The sequence below is a fragment of the Populus euphratica genome, unplaced genomic scaffold (genome assembly GCF_000495115.2).
Source record: "Populus euphratica unplaced genomic scaffold, PopEup_1.0 scaffold19.1, whole genome shotgun sequence".
In the NCBI taxonomy this organism is placed as follows: Eukaryota; Viridiplantae; Streptophyta; class Magnoliopsida; order Malpighiales; family Salicaceae; genus Populus; species Populus euphratica.
The window spans coordinates 2,796,840-2,813,010 of NW_011499853.1; the positions used below are offsets into that span (position 1 = coordinate 2,796,840).

General features: G+C 35.5%; 3 protein-coding genes across 3 annotated transcripts; 1 reads left to right on the forward strand and 2 right to left on the reverse strand.

Moving 5' to 3' along the window:
- Window positions 1-3,405: 3,405 nt before the first annotated feature.
- LOC105122337 (uncharacterized) lies at window positions 3,406-6,107 on the forward strand. Its single transcript, XM_011021394.1, has 3 exons — window positions 3,406-3,637; window positions 4,114-5,222; window positions 5,310-6,107. Exons 2-3 carry the CDS (start codon window positions 4,141-4,143, stop codon window positions 5,461-5,463), a joined length of 1,236 nt encoding a protein of 411 aa, XP_011019696.1. The 5' UTR covers window positions 3,406-3,637; window positions 4,114-4,140; the 3' UTR covers window positions 5,464-6,107.
- Window positions 6,108-7,926: 1,819 nt separating this feature from the next.
- LOC105122339 (pentatricopeptide repeat-containing protein At3g62890-like) lies at window positions 7,927-10,875 on the reverse strand. Its single transcript, XM_011021396.1, has one exon. The coding sequence runs from the start codon at window positions 10,586-10,588 to the stop codon at window positions 8,024-8,026; it is 2,565 nt and encodes an 854-aa protein (XP_011019698.1). The 5' UTR covers window positions 10,589-10,875; the 3' UTR covers window positions 7,927-8,023.
- Window positions 10,876-11,082: 207 nt separating this feature from the next.
- On the reverse strand, window positions 11,083-16,165 carry LOC105122338 (CHY-type/CTCHY-type/RING-type Zinc finger protein). Its single transcript, XM_011021395.1, has 12 exons — window positions 14,801-16,165; window positions 14,113-14,678; window positions 13,942-14,029; window positions 13,764-13,823; window positions 13,622-13,654; window positions 13,217-13,294; window positions 12,977-13,020; window positions 12,606-12,646; window positions 12,362-12,444; window positions 12,148-12,239; window positions 11,940-12,051; window positions 11,083-11,811 (listed from the first exon to the last, which is right to left on the reverse strand). Exons 2-12 carry the CDS (start codon window positions 14,271-14,273, stop codon window positions 11,701-11,703), a joined length of 903 nt encoding a protein of 300 aa, XP_011019697.1. The 5' UTR covers window positions 14,274-14,678; window positions 14,801-16,165; the 3' UTR covers window positions 11,083-11,700.
- Window positions 16,166-16,171: the final 6 nt, after the last annotated feature.

The following is a 16,171-nucleotide window of genomic DNA, read 5'->3' on the forward strand; positions in this document are numbered from 1 at the left end:
ATTATTATTGTTGTTATTACTATTATTATTATTGTTGTTGTTGTTGTTGTTATTATATTATTGTTATTTATAATCTGTACAATTAACCTCCCTGTGGTTCGACCCCGGTCTTGCCGAGTTATTTATTACTTTGACATTCCTGCACCTGGAAGAAGACATCAATCTTTTAGTCGTGTCAACTAACTTTGTTTTTTAAACAATTTTTATTTAACCACGTGATAAAAAAATAAATGTTTACGGTTTTAAACATAAATAAATATTTGTTTAAAACCATGACAATACCATACAGAACATAAAAAATAACTTGTAAAAATTATATTTTAATTAATCTAACATTGAATAATAAAATTAAAAAATAAAAAATAAAATAAATTTTAAAATTATTATCAATATTAATTAAAAGAACAAAATGTTACGGGATAACAATCGAGCCCTTGAAATCAAGTTTTAAGAATTATATAAAACAGACAAAAAAAATTAGATCCGAGTTAAGTGTTGTTTTACATTTAAGATTGATATAGCAATTATCTTTTCAACAAATATATATATAAAAAAGATAACAATAACCTCTATCAAATAAAAAATAGCTAATCTACAACAATCAAGTGATGACATGTATAAAAGTTTATGTTGAAAAAAACAATAATTTTACTATTTCAATCCATGGTAATCGATATAAGTGAATTTTATGAACCCAAGCAAAAGTTTCAAATTCACAATTTATGAAATTGTAGATTTAGTTGAATTAAAAAGTTCAATTCTCAAATAATTTAATGTTAAATAATAAAATTAAAAAACATAAAATAAAAAACTAATCAAATATTAACAATATATGCTATACAAGGAGAAAAAAAAGATCAGAACATAATAGAATGATAGTTTTGACCATGAAGATTAGTCACATATATTATCTAAAAGCTTTTTTATTTATAAAAATACCACATTGCAGTCAGGAACAAGAGATTAGGACTAAAAGATTATGATGAATGAGCCCTTTGGCCAAGCTTTTGAAAAATTGATTTTAGTGGTAAAAGAATCATTGTAATGCAGCTAAAAACATTAAATATAAAAAAATATCCAAGACTATAATTGGTTTTTTTTCAAGGGCAATAAAGTGATTTTAATATACAAAAATAATAAAAAGACTGTTATAAACCTAAATAATCATAGAATAACAAATAAATCAAAGGAAAATATCATTTTTCCTTTTAAAAAATAGTTTATTATGATTTTGTAAAGCAAAATCATCAATTCATTATTACAATTCATGGTAAATCAAAGCATGTATTTAATACTGGTTCCTTTATATTTTACCTTTTTCTTTTAATATATAAAAATAATATATAACAATGGTTTAAATTAGACAAAATATAATACAAGTTTTCAAACAAGTATTATAATTAACATGACATGATAATAAATTATGTCAAATTAATCTAAGATTTTACAACAACACAAACTAATATTATAAAATTTATTCGACATTATACATAAATTAAGGATCAAATAAATTCGATTGATCTTGAAAGGCTAGGTTATTGCACAAGTAGCAACACCTCTCAAAACACACTTGTCCAATGTAAAATCACATTTTTTTCTGAAAAAAATATAATTTTGCAGTTATTTGACCAAAAAATATATTTTAACAAAATAAATACAATAATTTGGATAAAAATATCTGGAAGAGAAAAAAAAAATTTAAATTAAGTGAAAAAGGTGTCAATTTTGAGTTGAGTTGACCAACACTGCATTATTATCATTCCATTATTCAAAATACGCATAGTGAAAAACAAGTCTTGTCCACTCGTCGAAGACAAGTGTTCTTCTTCCATCAACAAGAAGATTCGGAGGGTAGATCGGTCACGAGATTTCAACTACTGTACCAATTCCAAACCTATACAGCCTAGTTAACTCAGCCCCCTAACCGCAGTTAATTGCCGTTACCGTCTGTCAGTTTTCGCAATGATAACAAGTCAGCCTTGTCGTCTAGTGACGAGATGCCCAAGAAGGGTAAACATGTAACTGAACTATTTTCCCTTACAGTGTCTCCTTCTTGTTCTTACTTCAGCAGAGATTCCCTCCAATAGCTTACTTCCAACGATACTCAGGGCACCCTCATGATCTACCCACACCTGATCCCCACAGTAAAAAAAACATTTAACCATCACCTTTTCTTATTTATATTTCCTGCCTCCCTTCAATAAATTTATTTTTCTAAAAGCTTACATGTTTTTTTTTTAAATATTTAATAGAATTATATATACTTAATATAAAATATCATATATTTTATCCTGTATATATTTATAGAATCAGCGACAACAAGATTTAAAATACTTTTTATAAACAAGTTAATCGAACATGAATATATTATATTTATAAAAAATATAATTATCTAAAATATATTTCATAGAATTATTTTTGTGAATTAATATGTATACGTATTAGATTCAATCCCAAATTTATATGAAGGAACTAAAAGTGTGTGATACATCTTTACATGAAGGCAAGAATAGTTAGTGGCTGTAAACATGAATCCATCGTATGCTTAATTTTTTATTTTTTTTAATAAAAAATATTAAAATATTATTATTTTAATAATATAAAAAACAATAAATTGGAAGCTACATGACTTGAATGGAATACGATTGTATTTGATTTTAAAAATATTTTTTATTAAAAAATATATTAAAATAATATTTTTTTATTTTTTAAAAATTATTTTTAATATGAGTGTATCAAAATAATTTAAAAATATATAAAATATTAATTTAAAATAAAAAATAAATTTTTTTTAATTTTTTTTAGAATGTAAAATATACTTGAAAGTTTTGGAATCATTTACCAAAACCAATACGAATGCCCGTTCACTGGACAAATTACTCCTACTTTTTTGAAGTCAAAGACTGTCAAAAGCTTAATCACAAATCAATTCATGGCATCATTACAGTGAGAAAAAGGTATTAATTTATTCAACGAGGCATTCATAGTGACATGAAAAAAGGGAACAAAATGGGGTCAAAATGGTCCAGAAGTGGCAAAATATGACGGGAAAAAAAACAAAAAAAAAGTGTATAACTACGAACTGCTAAAGCAGTTGGTAGGGTAGGAGAGCCAGAAGAAGGCAGAGAGAAAGAAATCTGGGGGCTAATATAGTATTTGCATACATATGACAGATAGAGAAAATAATATATATATATATATATATAGAGAGAGAGAGAGAGAGAGAGAGAGCGAACGTAATTGTGAATGAAAGTATTTGATTGGAGGATGGAGATTGTTTTTTTAAAGTATTTTTTATTTTAGAATAATATTTTGTATTTTTTAATATTAATTTATTAAGATATAAAAAATTAATTAAATATATTATTTTTCTATAAAAACACGGTTGTAACGGAAAAAACACAGCATAAATAAGTGGAATGGAGTATTTTAGAAGCTCGCTCAGCTTTGCTGATTTTGAGGCCTCAGAGAGAGAGAGAGAGAGAGAGAGAGAGGAGTGTTGTGCAAGTTTCAATGGTATACAAATGAACAGCACTAGAAATTGACAAAAACCCATATTTTCCTGTTCACCGCGCTGTTTCTTTTCTTTAAAACATCACCTGTCTGTGGTTTATAGAGGAAGAAAAGGAGAGCTCAGGTGTGCTTTCTCTTCAGGGCTTTGAACATGATGATGATGCGTTGTGTTTTTTCTTGCTTAAGTTTTAATGTTCATTTGGACAAAGTTGATTTCTTGATCATCTCCTTATGCACTGCTGGGAGGTTTTTAACGCGTTAATGAGGTTTTTTCCATCTGGGTTCCCGTTTTTTGAGTGATTTTGATCGTGGGAGCAGAGTTTTGCTTAGAATATGCTGTATAATCTTCAATGTGGGATTTTGTTGTTCTTTGTCTTCTGTTTTGGCAACTGTTGCTATGGTTATTTTGGGATTTTTGAGGTTACATTTACTAGAAAGATCTTTCCTTTTGATGTCAATGGATTTTTTTTTCCTTTCCACCCTCAATGGAGCTTATTAAATGATTTCTTGTTGATTCAATTACTTAATAAATTTCATGTTGATTGTAATTTGGCTCTGAATATAGTCGTAATTGTTTGAAACCTGTTTTTCTTGGTGCAGATAAAGTGGGAGAAGGGTTTTGTGGTGATGTTGAGGAAGAGAACGAGGTCGCTCCAGAAAGATCAACAAATGGGTCAGTTGACAATGTCTGATTCTGGTTCCGAGTCACATTTCCAGTCTGATAACACGGGGCACAATCACAAAGCCAACTCCTTTTTCACTGTCCCTGGCCTGTTTGTTGGGTCAAGTCTTAAGGGTTTATCAGATTGTGATTCTGTTAGGAGTCCAACATCTCCTCTAGATTTTAGGATGTTTTCGAATATAGGAAATCCCAGTAAGTCCCCCAGGTCATCTCATGGTGGGCAACGGAAGAGCTGGGATTGTAATAAAGTAGGTTTAAGCATTGTAGATTCACTTGATGATGACGGGAAAGGATCCGGCAAGGTCCTCCGATCATCGGAGAGTAAGAACATTCTTTTTGGACCCCGAGTACGAAGTAAAACCCCTAACTTTCAATCCCGTACTGATTCTTTTCAAGCACCGAAGTCTTTGCCAAGAAATTTTGCAATTTTCCCTCGTACCCTTACCAAATCTCCCCTTCTTAAGGGCAGCTCTGATGTTCTTTTTGAAATTGGAGAAGATCCATCAGATTCAGAGCCCTTTGGAAAGATCCGGTCATGTTCATTGGACTCTTGCAGGTCATTTTCATCCATGTCTCGGTTGGCTGGACAGAACTCGAAAGCAAGTTCTGGGAATTTTTGCTTGGATAACATAACTACCCGAGGCGAATGTCCTCAATTATTAGGAGGAAGCCCGAATTCAAACAACTTTTCAAACACAAATTTGACTTTTACCCCCATGTCGGTTAGCTCTGGCAACGGATTCATCGGTTCTCTCTCTGCAAGTGAGATTGAGCTTTCCGAGGATTATACGTGTGTGATTTCACATGGTCCCAACCCCAAAACAACTCATATTTACGGTGACTGCATTTTGGAATGTCAATCTAATGACTTGAGTAATTTTGGCAAGAACGAAACAAAGGAGATTGGATTGCCCCAGGCTGTTACTTGCCCAAAAATCCCAGGTTCATTTCCCTCTAAAGTTTTCTTGAGCTTCTGTTACTATTGCAACAAGAAATTGGATGAAGGAAAAGATATTTACATATACAGGTTTGTGCCAGATATCTGTAAGCCTTTTTTATTCTGCCATTTCTAATCACTGAAGGATGTTGATTGGGTCGAATTAATTTCATGCAGAGGCGAGAAAGCATTCTGCAGTTTGAGTTGCCGTTCAGAGGAGATCATGATTGATGAAGAGTTGGAGAATACCACCCATAAATCTTCCGAGTGTGTTCCCATGTCAGGCGAAGGGGAGGGACTTTTCGAAACTGGCATCATTGATGCTCCATGATGCCCATGATCAGTGAAACTAATGCGGAGGTAGACGCCCCTGATCATCTGTTTTCAAAGAGCTGTTTATGTGCATCTCTTAGCAGCCATGGATGATCGTTTTGTACATTGTTCCCTTCGATGTTTGTGTTTCACCATTCATGGCCATAACCAATGGCTCTCATTTGGGTAGTTGTTGCTTTCCATAATCCAGGCTTGTATTGCCTTGCAAATTCATGTAAAACTGTTGCAGCTGATTATTATAGCTGCTTGATTTGATTCTTCGTTCTTTAACCACCATCGCAGCACCAAGTTATCGTTTAAGCCTGCAAGCTCAACAAGTTTTTGACTGAATATATAAGATTCTAATGTGTTATATACCGCATATTATTTCCATAGTCGATTGTAGACGCTATTTAGCATTTCTGCCTTTTGGGAGAGGCTCCATCTCAGATCTTTCGATGGGAGGACGCTAATGCCAATGGCACCGTGGAAGTGCGCATCAAGGTTCGCCAGTACTCTCCACAAGAGGAGTGCCCACCTTGGAAAAGATGGGGTACTAGATCTGTTGTGATCCCATATTACAAAACTTTCCCCAGGCTTCTGATGTAAGCTCTCATGGCTATGTGATTTGACGTTCTCAACAAATCCGAAGTTCATTTTGAATAGTTCTTGCTTGGCCACTAGTTATGTCCAAAAGCAATGGGGGACCTCTCACTGTTACGAGATGTTTCTCGTGATTCCTGTTGGGCTCCAATGGTTTTATTTAGCATGGAATTTTATCTTGAAATTGAAGGTTTGCGACGTGGACTGCGATCGAGAGGTTTGAGTGGGTTATGGGTTGTAGTGTTTGATTTCTGAAGAGATTTTTTTAAAATATATTATATTAATATATTTTTTTAATTTTTTTTAATATATATATATATTAATTTTAAAATAAAAAAATTAAAATTTAATTAAACAACCTTGGGAACTCGCTCTAAATTCATGTATTGCTCCTGTAAGCTGGTTGCTGTCTACTCTCCATGCTTAAGACTACAATCTATTCATTTCTCGCTCGCATCCTGACGCGAGAAATCCAGTTGAGTCTGTTGCTTTTGGTGAACTTGACTTGCTTTGATTATTTATTGGAAAATATAAATATATATTTTTTGGAAAATAGTTTCCATAAAAATTGTTTTTTTTTTCAATATTTGATAGTTTTATGAAAAATATTTTTTTGTGAAAATAGATTATTTTTCAATGTTTAATGAAAAATGAGTTTGAAATCATTTTCTAGTTTTTTGGATATATTAAAAAAATTGAAAAATAATAATATTAAGTTATTAACCCTTTTAAAATACTAAAATTTTTATTTTTGTCTACAGTTTTTGATTTTTGGAGAATGTTGATAATAATTTTTTTTTTCTCTATGGTATCCTAATTTTATAACATAATTCATATTATTTAAAATATATAATATAACATGTTTTGTATTCAAATGTGTTTTCTAGCAATATTATCTAAATTAAAATACTATAAGCACTAATATATCAAATTAATATATTTTTTCTTTATTTAAAGGTTTTTTTTTTTTTACTAGAAAGTGAATCTCCCGGACATATTTTCAACGGTATAGCTCCAAACAGGAAAAAACCAGTGAAAAAAAAACTTTCTAACAAACAAACAAACAATTCCAGACATCCAAATGCAATGGTGCTGGAATTGTGGACAGTGTAAGCTCCATCACCTAACCCTTCATTGCTGCAAAAGAAGGGAGAATAGAGCTGACAGTGACATAGTAAAAGATTAAATGTTCTATGAGGAAGCCCTAACTTTCATGTGCCGCTATTACTGTGGTCCTCCAAGACAATCTACAGGATTTCCTTTCGGCGATTCCTCACTTTCCATACAATGTCGAGGCGGGCAGCTCCCGACGCTTCATTTATTATTTTCTCCTACTTCTATGTAACTTTGACCGCAGTCACATGGCTGCAGGTCATGTAATACTTGGGGAAGAAGGGAGCTACATTCTGATATAGAGCTTTCTGCAAATGCTGTACAATCACTGAACTAGCAAATTCCCCACAAACGATAAGTAATCTTTACCATGTATAATCAAGTCCTCTGCTTCATCAGGCAATGCCTTGTCTTCTCCGAGTTCTAGGTTTTAGGAATTCTTTTGCAAACTCATGAACTCCATGATGTATAAATTTAGTAGAGTTAGAATTATTTTGCATGAACTTTACCACCTTATCAGAGATAAAAAGACATGTCTTTTCTCTACTGCCTCCGGTGTATTATGGTATCAGAAAGTACAAGAAAGCATCTTAACTCGATAATGGCACGGCTCCTACCCAGGCGATCTCTACTTTTTTGAGCTTTAGAAAAGCAACTTCTCTTAAATTCCCCCGTCTCTTGTCAATTTGTTGAATGGCGAGCAAACAGAGTCTCTCTCTACCTCAAACCTGTCATTTTGAACTACCGAGCATGCTTCAATCCTCTCTTTTTTTGGTAACAAAGTATAATTCAATTCTAGATCTTTCTGAAATTACAAGTGTGCAATTTGTGTTCACAATTTACAATAGATCACAGACTTCCTGTCACCAGTAATCTTTACAGGAGCAATGTCCATCCGTGAATCTATGAAATCTATAATTATCCCTAATAACTATTACTCTATCATAGGCCCGGGATATGAGTTTCATAACTGAGTGACAATCTCTACACATTCGAACACTATTCACAACCCGGATTGGAGAGTTTTCTTGGTTGTTTATAAGACCAAATGCGACGGCCAATCTTTCGCTATGTTGAGATGTGGTATCTGATAGTTCCTGTTTCACGAGTAATCTTCTCTCCATGTCTTGTAACATGCAGCGAACGTCTGCAGATACAAGGTTTGAGGCGACAAATTCATGAACAACTCCATTTTGTTCTATGATAGCGAAACCTGGTTGCTTCGGTACTCCTGTCTCATGTAGCTTTGTTCTCACCTTGCTCACATCATCCCATCTGCCTGCATCTGCATATATGTTCGAAAGAAGTACATGAGCACCATCATTTGTAGGGTCTTTCTCTATGAGCTGTTTAAATGCATGCTCTGCTAATTCCACATTGCGGTGACTTCTGCATGCCCTCATTAAGGAACTCCATATAGAGACATCTGGTTCTATTGGCATTCTTTCAATGAACTTGACTGTTTCTTCCAAGTGTCCACCTCGACCCAGGAGATCAACCATACAGCCATAATGATGAATCGTTGGAATGATATTATAGAAATTTCTCAATTTGTTGAAATATTTGTAGCCTTCATCGACTAAACCTCCATGGCTACAAGCAGCTAGAAGAGCTATGAAAGTGACATGATCTGGTTTTACTCCTCTTTCCTCCATTTCCAAGTATAGATCTATTGCTTCCAGGGCTTGCCCCTCCATGGCATATGCTGCCATCATTGCAGTCCAAACAAAAACGTTCTTCTCAATTATTTGAGTAAAGATCTCATAGGCCATTTCAACACACCCACATTTCCCATACATGTCAATCAAGGCAGTTCCCAACATAGCATCTATACCAATTTCATTCTTCTCTATGTACACATTAACCCAGATGCCATGATTCAGGGCTCCAACTTTAGCACAAGATGAAAGCAAACTGATCAAAGTTGTCTTGTCAGGTTTTACATTTGAACTCTGCATCTTGCAGAAAATCTCAAATGATTCATTAACCAGATCATGTTTTACATAAGAATTGACCATAGTGTTCCAAGAAACTATATCCTTCTCTGGAATCTTATTGAAGAAGTCTCTTGCCTTGTCAACACCTCCACTTCGGCAAAAGCCATCCAACATTGAATTCCATGATGCTGCACTTTTACAAGGCAACTGCTCAAATGTTCTGAGAGCTTCATCAAGTTTCCCACATTTTGCATACAAGTCCAACAGGGCATTCCCGAGAAACCCATCCACAATCATTCCATATGTCACGATAAAGGCATGGACAGATCTTCCTAAATCAAAGTCTTCTAAATGAACACAGGCTGAAAGTACTGTCACAAGAGCAACCTCATCCGGGATCACATTTTCAAACCTCATTTGTTGAAACAACTGTAAACTTTCACAATAATACCCACCTTGAACATAACCAGACATCATCGTGGTCCACGACACCAAGCTTCTCTCATTCATCTTGTCAAACAGTTGCCTAGCCTTATCTATCTTACTAGACTTCACATAACCACTAACCAAAGTAGTCCACAGAACAACATCAACCTCGGATTCATCACATCTACTCAAAAGACCATGCGCTTCGTCCATTTTCCCACACTTAGAATACATGTCTACTAAACAATTCAACAAACTCCCTCTAGTCCTTAGCTTATTATCAACGATGTAAAGATGCAATCTTTTTCCCATTTCCAAATCCTTCAATTTAGCACATGTTGAAACCAAGCTAACCATTGTTATCTCATCTGGTAAAACCCCACTAACCAACATTTCATCAAATAAATCCAACGCTTCCCTGTACATTCCCTTCAAAACATAACAAGAAATCATGGTATTCCAACTAATAACATCTCTGCGGGTCATTTTCTCAAACAGCTGGCATACTTCCTTCAATTTCCCACACTTCGAGTACAAACCCATCAAATTGTTGTTCAAAGACTTATTTCTTCCAAACCCATATTTCAAAATTCTCCCATGAACTTCACTTCCCAATTTAACATCGAAATTCTTACAACAAGCATGAATCAAGAAGTGAAAAGTGGAAATATCTAACAACACACCTTGGGTTACCATGTGATAATAACCCACCAAAACTTCTTGTGGACAGCCTTCTTTAAGCTTGTTTTCTAAAAGGGTATTCCAAATTATGGATTCTGGTTCATGGGAATGGCTTAAAATCTGACGCGCACAATCAAGATTATTGACAGAGAGTAAAGAGGCAAGAACTTGACTTGCTATTTCAGGGTCATGGATGAGATTTGCAGTGATCAAATGGGCATGAATTGGTGAAAATTCTCTAATATTTGAACAGCATTTTAACAAATCTATGATCCAATGTGGTCTTAAAACTGAGTGGGATGTTTTGGGATTTTGCGTTGGTAGCTTGTGTTTAGAGGGAGAGGGAGATGAGAAGATGATATTTGGAAAAGTAAGTGTGGCCATGGTTGGATGATAGCCGTTGCTTCCCTCCTTTTTCTTAACGATATTGTTGAGATTGGATTGTGCTATTGAATTTACAGTTACGGCCCATTTACGTGTGAAGCAAAGAGCACCAAGCCCATAATACTAGGTCCGGGCTCTCTCATAGTTACACTGGGCTCTGACGTTTAATTTGGTGTTGTTATTGTTATTATTATTATTATTTTATAAAGTGGTATCTTTAGCATCACGTGAATTTGAGACAGGATCTATTATTTTTAATTTCCAAGACTGCATGAATAAATAAATGGAAAAATCTTATTATATTCAAGAGATAACCCGTGACATCCTATAAATTATAACTAGATTTTATTAATTAATATATCATGCCAATTATACCATCTTTGTACCCTCCATTTAATTAACTATTAAGAAATCACTAATTTTATTCTCTCTTTCCTTCATGGACCCTCCCAATTTTTCCAAAAAAAACCACATCCGAACATGAGCTATGAGACGATGATATAGCGCGATGACGTGGCATGTTAGTTAATGAAACAAAACAGTAATTTACAGGATACCACATAACACATCTCTGTGAAAATGGCGTTGAAAATCACAGGCAAACCGCTTTCCATTTTCATGCAAGCTGGCAGCAGGAGATGATCACTGGAAACTATTTCAGCTGTACACACGATACTTTCAGGCGCAACACACACCAGCACAACAATCCCACACACAAGATAGCTGGAACTTTTCTGCACAACAATCTACTATCTGCTTGCTGCACCAAACCATGAAGATCTACAGCACCTTCCGACACGACATAACTGCGACCCTTTCATTTTCCCTATAAACATGTGCTAACAAAATACAAGGAAGAGGACACTTTATTCGCATGACCACCACCTTGACTGGTGGTTTCTTGAGTACGTCATTCAATTGGGGGAGGATAAAAGGAAGACAAAATGATCAGGAAAGCGAACGGGGAAAGAATAGCGAAAACACAAGCCCTCACAGGATCTCCAGATCCTTCCACATCCATGGATGTGTAATTTTATTGCTTTCAGCACACAAGTCTTCATCATCATCACCGTCGTTTGTTTTTCTTGCTGCGTTGTCCTTGCAGCCACTTCTCAGCTTCTTGTTTGACGAGTATTATAGGACTTGCAGTTCAAGCATTTCTGAGCTACTACATGGAATTGCACTTCTGAGGACTTTCCACAATCATTGCAAAGGATCCAAACCTGCAGAACAGTAGTATCACCAGTATAAGTATATTTAGCAAACAGTAAGCCGGGGAGTCACCTTAGGAAAATCTGACAATCAAAGCCTCAGATCTCAGCACATGATCATTTTAATGGGTTCTACTAACCATTTTATTCAGGTAAGGTTCTGGCATTGGTGTAGCTGCAATTTCCATGTCGAATTTCTCCCATACCTTAGACATGTCACAAACTGACTTCGAGCAAAGAGGGCAAGCATATCTGTAACAGTAACAAGTAAAAATATTGTGTGAATTTCCAAACGGTTAAAGAAACACACTAGATACCACTGGGAAAGGCTGCTGTAAGGAAACTCACTGATAATGATCCCTCATTTCCTTTAAGCAGCTCTCGTGAATGGTGTGTCCACATGGCAAGACAGTCACATCATATCTCGACTCAAATAAGAACTGCAAACCATTTGAAATACAGCATCAGTTAGGCTGCAGTCACTAAAGACTAAAAAAAAATTATTCTCGATCATAAGGAACAAACCATAACACAGAATGAAAGTTATAATCTATATCTAAACCTCAAAGCAGACAGGGCAGTCATGATGCATCGCCCCTTCTACACAGGGGTGGCTATTCTTCAGAAGATTCGAGTAGCAGCAGCCTTCATGGTTGATAGTACACCAAGAATACAGGAAAACATCATCAAGTTAGTTAAGTTGTAAGCACCCATACAATGCCAAACTAAAGTTAGTTAAGTTGTAAGCACCCATACAATTCCAAACTAAAACTGGAACTAGTAATGACAGGAGAATTGTAGCTTACCACATTTGTAACAATGGAAGAAATTCTCAGGTCCTCCAATTCTGCCAAAGCACACAGTACATGCCAGTCAGATAAACATAATTACATCGAGCTAGAGAGAGAGGCGAAAATGTACAAGCGGAGAAGCATAGTTACATAAGTGAGGTTAGTGAAAGAATGAAAAGATGTGTGAAGGATATGACTATCTGAAAATTACTGTGAGCTTTCAGGTGACATGGACCTTTTCCTTTTATTATCAAGGGAAGTCCTCAATGAAGTTCAATAATTTAATCAATAGTTCAGTGAAATAAACTTTGTCAGAAGCTCCCAGCATTATTATCTCATCAATATGTTCAAAACGAAAACCAAACAGCATAAACAAGCATGTATACCTGCAAATCCCACAGCCATCACAATGATACTGTTTCTTAGATGTCTGCAACGGAAGTAAACAAATTTGATTCGAGTTAGCAAGTTCATCTCAGCAACTTACGCGACAGAAAAGATATGCAGAATCCTATAACAAGCACAATCTCATTATAGTACACTATACTGAAAGCTGGATGCTGCCAAATTAATCCCTTCATTTCATGGTTAACCAAGCTACTAAGGATGTGACGTTAACCACTTACATCATCATCAAACAGCTTGCAAGACTCACAGAAGTACTTTCCCATGCACACACCACAGTTGATACAAACTTGTTGAACCTAGCCATCACATAAAACAAGTGAAACATGAGTTGAGTAGCCAAATGCTAATTAATAGCACAGGATGAAAACAAAGAATAAAAAGAACTGCCTTAACTTCAGGTTTAGGGAAATTTTTTATCTATTAACTACTATAGCAATGACATAAAGCATGACTATCCAATTTTGACTTCTAAGGTTTCCTATCATCAGCCTTTGCTCCTCTTCCTAGATGTTCTCAATTTAACAGTGACATTTACAAGTTGCAAGCTTGGGATCAGAGGTCAGAACTAGTCTGCAAATGAGAAAAACTAGATGCAACACCAATAATACAAAAACTTAACTCACCTCTTGTTCAGTGCCACAAAGCGAGCATATCACCTGAAAAAACACAAAAGGAGCGCTTTAGCAGACAAAATGGTAATATAACAATGAAGATTTACTGCAAGAAGTCACAAAGGCATGATCAAAGAGAAAGGAACATGGCTACCTGTTTGATTTCATGGCGTGGCATGTCATGTCTACGCTTCTGATCAACATTGATATTGTTCTGCCCCCCAAACATAACAGATCAGCACGTATTCAAAATCACCAAAACATATTAAGCAAATTATCAGCTTGAGCAACATGATCAAATACATAAAGCAATTTTAAATAAAAAGACTCACCTTCGCCTCGTTATGACAATGACGGCAATCAAATACTTCGTTGCAGCAAGGTGCTCTGATGCGGCACCTTCTCCGATAGTGCAGGCATCTGATGACAGAGCACGTCATATTAAGCAAGTAAATGGCAAAAAACTATTGAACTTTGCTAGGCAAACAGGAACAGACCCATACCCATATTCCATTAATCCTTTATCTAGTATTTGAGGAGTTTCCACATTCATTGATTCTTCTGAGAAGATGAGATCTTCATTAAAATGCTGTGAGCACGAGCCCATTTGTTGAAATAGTCTGGATTCTTGAGGATCAAAACTCTTAATACCTACTTCTGCCATGGCAATATCTTCAGGCAATAATAACAACTATTGAGAAGTTGGCAAATAAACCTGGAACACCTGCGCATTGAAACAAATTTAGAAAAGATTCTAAAACTTCAGAAGGCATATTTAGCACCCGATCAAGCCACCAAACACCCCATGAGCTTTCTTGTACACGTCTGCAGATCAATTGAAATCAGCAACAACATAATCCAACTAACGCTGAACAGCTCCAAAGTCCAATCACCAATACTCCAAGAGAAGAATCATCAAAACAAGAAGATATATAAGTACAACTACAATGCAGCATTCAGGAACTCCAGAGCCTTCAGCCATTAGTAAGAATAGCATTGCATGATCATGGTCACTCGAATCCTTGAAGAAGTCCCAGAACCAAAGTCCAGTTACTCTGGACATGGCAACCTATGGTAAAAGCAATACATCACACAATCAAACGTATTCTGAAAAGGAAAAAAAAAAGACGGGGAAACAGTGAGAGAGTGAAGAAATGGGTTATTTTGATCGTCCATCAAGGACAGGCCTACCTCAAATAGCAACTCTGAAACCCAGTCTCCTCTGAGAATTGAACTTACCAAAACTTAAAAAGAAATTCTATCATCAGCACATCAGAGGTTTCCCTTTTGTCAAAGAAAGCCCACTTGAATCTCAGCCGCTCCCTCTCTATCTAAATCATGACCAGGAAAATTATAACTTTATGGGACAAACCATGAAGGAAACTTGCTCCTCTAATTACGAATTTCCCCAGACAAAATAGCACACCTTTCTTCAGACTAAGGACACTGACACTCCCAGGTTCAAGGTATAAACAAGGTTGAAAAAAAGGAGAAACAAACTATCAATTCCCATTGCCCATGTTTCCATCGAAGATAAATGACACAGGGAAACAATCACTTAACTTCTTCTGTAAACAATCTCTAATTCTGTTGGATGAAGAGTACATGTGGAAGTTCCGAGCATGGTGGCTGGTGAAAGGATGATATGACAGACCTAGCTCTAACTGTGGAATGAAGATTCACTGGTGAAGCCATAATCATTATTTTAGTTATTAGGTGTTTCAACCCCCTGCTGCATTGTATGTTTATGTTTAGAAACACGAGAAACAAACAAGTAGCTCTTTGTGCTTAGCTTACACCCCCAAAGCTGGTCATGATGGCATTGTCCACGAAGAACAGGGCATAAAAAGACCTAACTTTACGCAGGCACCTACCAAACTTGAGCACATGAACACCTGCAATTTAGGGCATATCCTGCAGAAAATCCCTAAATATAATGCTACCCCATACATTCACTGCACAACTTCAGGATTACAGAAAGAACCCTCACTACACCAACTTCTCCACCCACAAGATTTCTGAACTCCACTCACATCATTCCTGTAAAACTCCCGAGTAACAAAATGCTAAAAAATAGCAGAAATTACAAAAGAGCCAACACTATTCCAAGCTACATCCCTCCAACAAAATCTTGGAAAGTTAGTCCCATGTTTAGTTAGATATCTTCCAAAAAAGGAAGAACATGATATGAAAAATCCATTTCTTTTCCTTTCCATCAAAATTTGAATCAGTTCACCGCAACCTCAATCTACCACCAAACTATAGACCTAAACTACCTTAAAAACAGTTAAACAAGAGTGCCACATACCCCATACAGAACCTCTCTAAGTTAGAAACTCTCCCCGGGACTTCCACCTTAAGAATATTTAGTTTTGTACGTGTAACATTACTAATCAGTTCACGGCAACCTCAATCTAACACCAAACTATAGACCTAAACTACCTTAAAAACAGTTAAACAAGAGTGCCACATACCCCATACAGAACCTCTCTAAGTTAGAAACTCTCCCCGGGACTTCCACCTTAAGAATATTTAGTTTTGTACGTGTAACATTACTAATCA

Bases quoted from the DNA above. Each gene is read 5' to 3' on its own strand.
- LOC105122338 (XM_011021395.1), bottom strand. From the start codon at position 14,273: ATGGCAGAAGTAGGTATTAAGAGTTTTGATCCTCAAGAATCCAGACTA. The intron at 14,030-14,112 runs GTATGGGTCTGT...CTCTGTCATCAG, and splicing joins AAAGGATTAATGGAATATGG to ATGCCTGCACTATCGGAGAA. The intron at 12,240-12,361 runs GTTTAGATATAG...AATGGTTTGCAG, and splicing joins ACTGCCCTGTCTGCTTTGAG to TTCTTATTTGAGTCGAGATA.
- LOC105122337 (XM_011021394.1), top strand. From the start codon at position 4,141: ATGTTGAGGAAGAGAACGAGGTCGCTCCAGAAAGATCAACAAATGGGT. The intron at 5,223-5,309 runs GTTTGTGCCAGA...AATTTCATGCAG, and splicing joins AAAGATATTTACATATACAG to AGGCGAGAAAGCATTCTGCA.
- LOC105122339 (XM_011021396.1), bottom strand. From the start codon at position 10,588: ATGGCCACACTTACTTTTCCAAATATCATCTTCTCATCTCCCTCTCCC.